The sequence below is a fragment of the Simochromis diagramma genome, unplaced genomic scaffold, assembly GCF_900408965.1.
Source record: "Simochromis diagramma unplaced genomic scaffold, fSimDia1.1 OVJJ01000431.1, whole genome shotgun sequence".
Taxonomy (NCBI): domain Eukaryota; kingdom Metazoa; phylum Chordata; class Actinopteri; order Cichliformes; family Cichlidae; genus Simochromis; species Simochromis diagramma.
In genome coordinates this window covers 495998-501865 of record NW_024387259.1, presented here as the reverse complement: position 1 = coordinate 501865, position 5868 = coordinate 495998, and the positions used below count along the sequence as shown (strand labels likewise).

The 5868-nt window shown below is 53.2% G+C and overlaps 1 protein-coding gene across 1 annotated transcript; it reads left to right on the top strand.

The window, feature by feature from the left end:
* The first annotated feature begins 968 nt into the window (after positions 1-968).
* LOC120715315 lies at positions 969-5185 on the top strand. The gene is made up of 3 exons (XM_040002232.1): positions 969-1674; positions 2334-4939; positions 4993-5185. Exons 1-3 carry the CDS (start codon positions 1603-1605, stop codon positions 5183-5185), a joined length of 2871 nt encoding a protein of 956 aa, XP_039858166.1. The 5' UTR covers positions 969-1602.
* The last annotated feature ends 683 nt before the right edge of the window (positions 5186-5868 follow it).

Genomic DNA, 5868 nt, shown 5'->3' with positions numbered 1-5868 from the left:
TATTCTGTCCGTCGGGACTGGATCGCCGGGTTATGCTGGCCGATCGCCGAATGTCTCGTGGCGCCCCACAGTCAGGCCGGAGGTCCTTCTTTACATATGCTGGCTTGCACACGTTTTGTTTCCAGCTCTTCACTTTTCGTGTGTCTCTCCTCCCGTCTTTGCGCTCACTATCTCCCTTAAGTCAGTTTGGCGGCTGATAGGCCACCTCGGGGAATGCCCCCACCTCACAGGTGCCTACAATTGTCCGCTTAATCTACAGTGGAATAAAAAAAGAGTATTGACAATCAACACTAAACACACACTATAAATATGGGGATAAAATCATGCAATAGGAATATCAGTAAACAAACATGCAATATCACTATTACAATAAAATCATGCAAATAAAATCGACACTATGTACCAACACAGTCTGATCCAAAACAAAATATAAAAAGACAATTTTCCACTGTGTGACATAACCACCGATATATCGGCACCGGCCCATCCGCCGCCTCTAATCTGGCCTCCTGTTGCTGCAGCAGTCGGACCACTCGCTCCGCGTCGTTGGTTGCTGTATCTTCCTCCCCCCAACGCCAAGCTCCACACAGTCTTATATGTCAATGAGCACTCTCTGTAAATTACCACTCCCCTTCCTCTCAGGTGTGTCTGTTGTGTGCCCACCTTATTACTAAATTAGGCAGAGCACTCTGAATTGAATCAGGACATAAAGCACGGTCTTTATGTTGCTTTATTGCACACTGTCCATCTTACAACTAGCCACTTAACGGGGCATCCTTCGGACAACAACCTCTGGTTCAAAGGTCATCACATTAAGACTTAGCCATATCAATACATGACATCCCCCTTTTCCTTAGACTCAAACTTTAGTTGTAATAACGTTGATGTCTTTTTTTTTTCAACATTGAACATTCTTCTTGTCTTACTTTCTAACAATTATATAATCTAACTGTCTCTGTCATGGTCCTGGGCCATGTGGGCCCAGTATTCTTAGTTTCTTGTATTTTTGTATTTCGTTCCTTATTTAGGCCATGTTTCCTAAGTTGTCCTGTTGTGTTGTTCCTTATTTGACTTCCCCTTGTGACTTTTATCCCCTGTGTGCCCCTCTATGTATCTGTGAGCCCTCATCTCCCCTCCTTGTTTCATTCCATGTTTCCCCAGCCCACTATGCCCGCGCTCTCTCTCCTCCTGTTTGCACCTGTGTACTTCCTGTTTTACTTTGACAGTCTCCCGTCAGTGTTGTTTACTCCTGCCATGTCTTGTTATGTTTATCTGTGTCAGCTGTGTTCCCATGTGTGGCCACTTCCCCTGATCATCCCTCTTGTGTATTTAGTCTCTGTGTTTCATGTAGTCTGTGTCGCGTCGTCTGTGTTACCACCCCGTGTTCCGTATCTCCAGCCATAGCTTTTCCTTAGTTTATGTCCAGTTTAGGTTTCTGTTTGAACTATTACTCTTATGCTGCCCTCACTCTGTTGTGTTCCTTTCATCAGCCAGAATAAAAGGCTCGCTTTTGTTTAACTCCACTCCTGCATCCTCGCTTCTGTTCGCTCCTGGGTCCACCACACACATTTCCGCACGGTCTGCGGACAGTACGACGCGACCATGCCGGACCCAGCGACACACGAGAGGAAGATCATCCAGACGGTGGAGTCACTATGTACTAAATGGCTGCAGTTGTCATGGTCCTGGGCCGTGTTGGCCCAGTATTCTTAGTTCTCTTGTATTTTTGTATTCAGTTCCCTGTTTAGGTTCTGTTTCCTGAGTTGCCCTGTTATGTTGTTCCCTGTGTGCCTTCCCTTTGTGACTCTCACCCCCTGTGTGCCCCTCTATGTATTCATGAGCCCTTGTCCCCTTTCGTGTTTTATTCCATGTTTTTCCCCTGCCTGTTATGTCTGTGTTCTCCCTGTGCTCTCTCCTCCTGTTTGCACCTCTGTGTACTTCCTGTTTTACTTTGACAGTCTCCCGTCAGTGTTGTTTACTCCTGCCATGTCTTGTTTATCTGTGTCAGCTGTGTTCCCATGTGTGGCCACTTCCCCTGATCATCCCTCTTGTGTATTTAGTCTCTGTGTTTCATGTAGTCTGTGTCGTGTCGTCTGTGTTACCACCCCCTGTGTTCCGTATCTCCAGCCATAGCGTTTTCTTAGTTTATGTCCAGTTTAGGTTTTCTGTTTGAACTATTACCCTTATACTGCCCTCGCTCTGGTTTGTTCTGTTATCAGCCATAATAAAAGGCTCGCTTTTGTTTAATCCACTCCTGCATCTTCGCTTGTGTTCGCGTCTGGGTCCAACACACACATTCCCGCACGGTCTATCTCCACGGACCGTGACAGCAGTGTTCCGGAGTGGAGGAACGGGAGGAGTTAGCCCGGCAAGTGGGAGTATGCGCGTCTGTATTTCCCTGGTTATGGGAGGCACTACACCCACTGATCGTTGACTTTCTCGTCACCACTCTCCAACTCCATCCGCAGCCGCAGCGGCCCGGTGTGCGTGTGCCTTCGCCAGAGCCATGCTGTTGCGATGTTACCCCGCTGCCTCATGAGCCAGCGGCAGTCAGAGTCGGAACGGTGAGGCTCAGCACCGACACACCGTTGGCTCCCGCTTCATCGGCTTCCGCATCTTCGCCACCGCCTGACTGCACGGAGATGCCCGAGGCTGTTGACTTCAGTGAGGAGGAGCGGCAGCAGGTGTTGCGGGCGTATCGGGAGGACGAGCTACGCTGGAAGCCCTGGCTTATCTCCGAGGAGGAGCTCCCGCCAGCCGCCCCGCCTCGGACCGGCCGCCCGCCCTCGCCGCCTCGGTCGGACTACTTTTCTCCCGCTTACTATCTGGCGCGGATGTGGTCGGAAGACGAGGAGCCGGTCGCCACAGAGATCCACGTTTCGCCCACCACCACTTCAAAAAGGAAGCGGCGTTCACGTCGCCGTCGCTCGTCGCTACGGCATGTCTCGCCCTCCACGGTGCGACGCGAGGATGCTGTGGAGGCAGTGGATTTCGACCTCGGGGAGCGGCAGCGCGCGGCATGCGCTCGACTGGAGGAAGAGCTCCGGCGGAAGCCGTGGCTTGCTCCTGACTATGACAAGGTCTTCCGGGGAACTCGCCTGGCTCTCGGGGGTCCCCTGAGCTTCCAAGAACTCTCACCTACCGCTCCATCAGCGCCCAGTTCCCCAGCCTCTGCGACGCCCCCCGGCGCGCATGAGGCGCCCCTGCCTGGTTCATCGGACGCTGCGATCAGGAAGAAACGGCGTTCGCGTGCCCGTCGCGCTGCGCCACGACCGGAGGTGAGTGAATGCAACCTGTCATCACCAGCCTCCATTGAAGCCGTAGAAGATGAACTAGACTCAGAATTACAGAGCCACGGGTCAAAGTTAACAGAGACACATAGTGTGGCAATGGCTGACTCTGGTACTGTGAATGGTATGATCTGTTCGTCTGGCTTCCACGAACAGGGAGTAAGACCCACTCAGACTGTGAATTCCAACACTGGGGAGTTTCAGCCGGTGTTCTTGTCACCGCCACCCGAACAGGTGTTTGACTGTCCAGCCTCTAAGCTGACCGGGGAATCCCCTGTTTCGTGTGTTTCTGTTTGTGAAAATAAAGCCACTGTTTCGGAATTAGCCAGTGCTAACTTCAGACTGAGTAATGCTCTGCTAACCAAGCCACAGCCAAGTGAATTTGTTTCAGAGAGGATCTTGGACAGGCCTAGTGATCGTGTAGGGACCTCTGACACTACACTTGGATTGACAGAGAGTTCCACAGGCCGTGATGTTGCTTGTGTGGGGAGTGGGGTGGAAGTGTTTTCTTCTGTGTCATTTAATGTGCCTGGGGTTCCATCAAAGACTGAGTTGCCTGTGGCTAATGCCTCCCTTCCCGAGCCCGCTCCGCTCACCAACGAGCTACTTAAAGTAGGCCCCTGTGCTTCCTTAGCACATAAGGATTATTTAAAGGAGGGTCATGACGTAAAGTATAAGAGTACTGAGTGTGAGATGATGTGTAATCCTGTTTTGCATGCTGCTCCTATTCCCAATGAACTTAAAACTGAGAACGCTGATCATGAACTCACGTTGGTACTTAAAGATGACTACATGGAGTCAAATCAGGGTAACATGAACTGTGTAACATCACCCGTCTCAGCTAGGAATGCTAGCACAGCATTAGCCGTACCCATTTCACCATACACACTACATAACACCCTTGAGTTACAGTCCACCTCACGCATGGTTCCTAGTCAATATAACGCTTACCGCCATCATGCTGGTCAGTTCTCATCGCCCAGATTCATTCCTGAACATTTCATGTTTGCCCAGGAGCTTATCCGTGAAGGCTTAAGTCGTGTTTTTCTGGGGAATGTTGTAGTCCTTGTTTTCCCTGTGGCTGACCCGGCTTATCTGGGCCGTCAAGCTCTGTCATTGCTCGAGACTGAAGGGAGGAATATAGAAGCAGGACTTTCTGTTTTAGAGCCTGTAATGTCAGCCTACATGAGTCTTGACGTGAATGAGCTGGTCTTTGCCTCAGGACATCTGACACCTGTTTGCTTCTGGACTGTTAACTGTAAGATGTCAGGTGAACGCGTCCAGCCTCCTGTCTCGTCAGCTGGAGGGTCCGAGAGGCCCGTTCAGCCACCCGTCTCCGCTGGAGGGTCCGAGGGGCCCGTTCAGCCACCCGTCTCCGCTGGAGGGTCCGAGGGGCCCGTTCAGCCACCAGCTGCTCCACCGGCAGCCTCGTCCACGTTTGCAGTGGCCGTGTCTTCATCCACGCTAGCTGCGGCCTCCGTGTCTCCGTCCACGTCGCCGCCTGGTCCAGCCTCCGCCTCTGCCACGCCTGGTCCAGCTCCAGCCTGTGCTTCGCCTGGTCCGGCCTCAGTCTCAGCTCCTGCTTCACCATCGCCTGGACCAGCTTCGACTCCGGCTTCAGCCTCATCCTCGTCTGGCCCAGCCCCAGAGTCTTCGTCCTCGTCTGGCCCAGCCCCAGAGTCTTCGTCCTCGTCTGGCCCAGCCCCAGCGTCTTCGTCCTCGTCTGGCCCAGCCTCAGCGTCTTCGTCCTCATCTGGCCCAGCTTCAGCGTCTTCGTCCTCGTCTGGTCCTGCCTCGTCTGGTCCTGCCTTGTCTGGTCCTGTGCCCACCGGGCCATGGCCAGCACGCCTAACACTGGAGAGCCGCCGCTGCCTTCCGCGCGGCCGGCCTCCTGAACTGCTCCGTCTCCTTCACTGCCGCCGCTGCTGCCTTCCGCGCGGCCGGCCTCCTGAACTGCGCCGTCATCTCCTTCGCTGCTGCTGCCTTCCGCGCGGCCAGCCTCCTGAACTGCGCCGTCGTCTCCTTCGTCGCCGCCGTTGCCTTGCGCACGGCCGGCCCCCCTGAACTGTTTCCACGTCGTCGCCGTTGCCTTGTGCACGGCCGGCCCCCTGAACTGAGCTGTGCTTTCCTTTTTGTTTTCTGTTCTGGGCCCTCCGTCCTGGGCCCCCGCCGCCCGCCCTGGGTCGTTTTCTGTTTGGTTTTTGTTTTCCTGTGTTTGGGCTGTCTGGAGCCAGCCCTTAAGGGGGGGGTGATGTCATGGTCCTGGGCCATGTGGGCCCAGTATTCTTAGTTTCTTGTATTTTTGTATTTCGTTCCTTATTTAGGCCATGTTTCCTAAGTTGTCCTGTTGTGTTGTTCCTTATTTGACTTCCCCTTGTGACTTTTATCCCCTGTGTGCCCCTCTATGTATCTGTGAGCCCTCATCTCCCCTCCTTGTTTCATTCCATGTTTCCCCAGCCCACTATGCCCGCGCTCTCTCTCCTCCTGTTTGCACCTGTGTACTTCCTGTTTTACTTTGACAGTCTCCCGTCAGTGTTGTTTACTCCTGCCATGTCTTGTTATGTTTATCTGTGTCAGC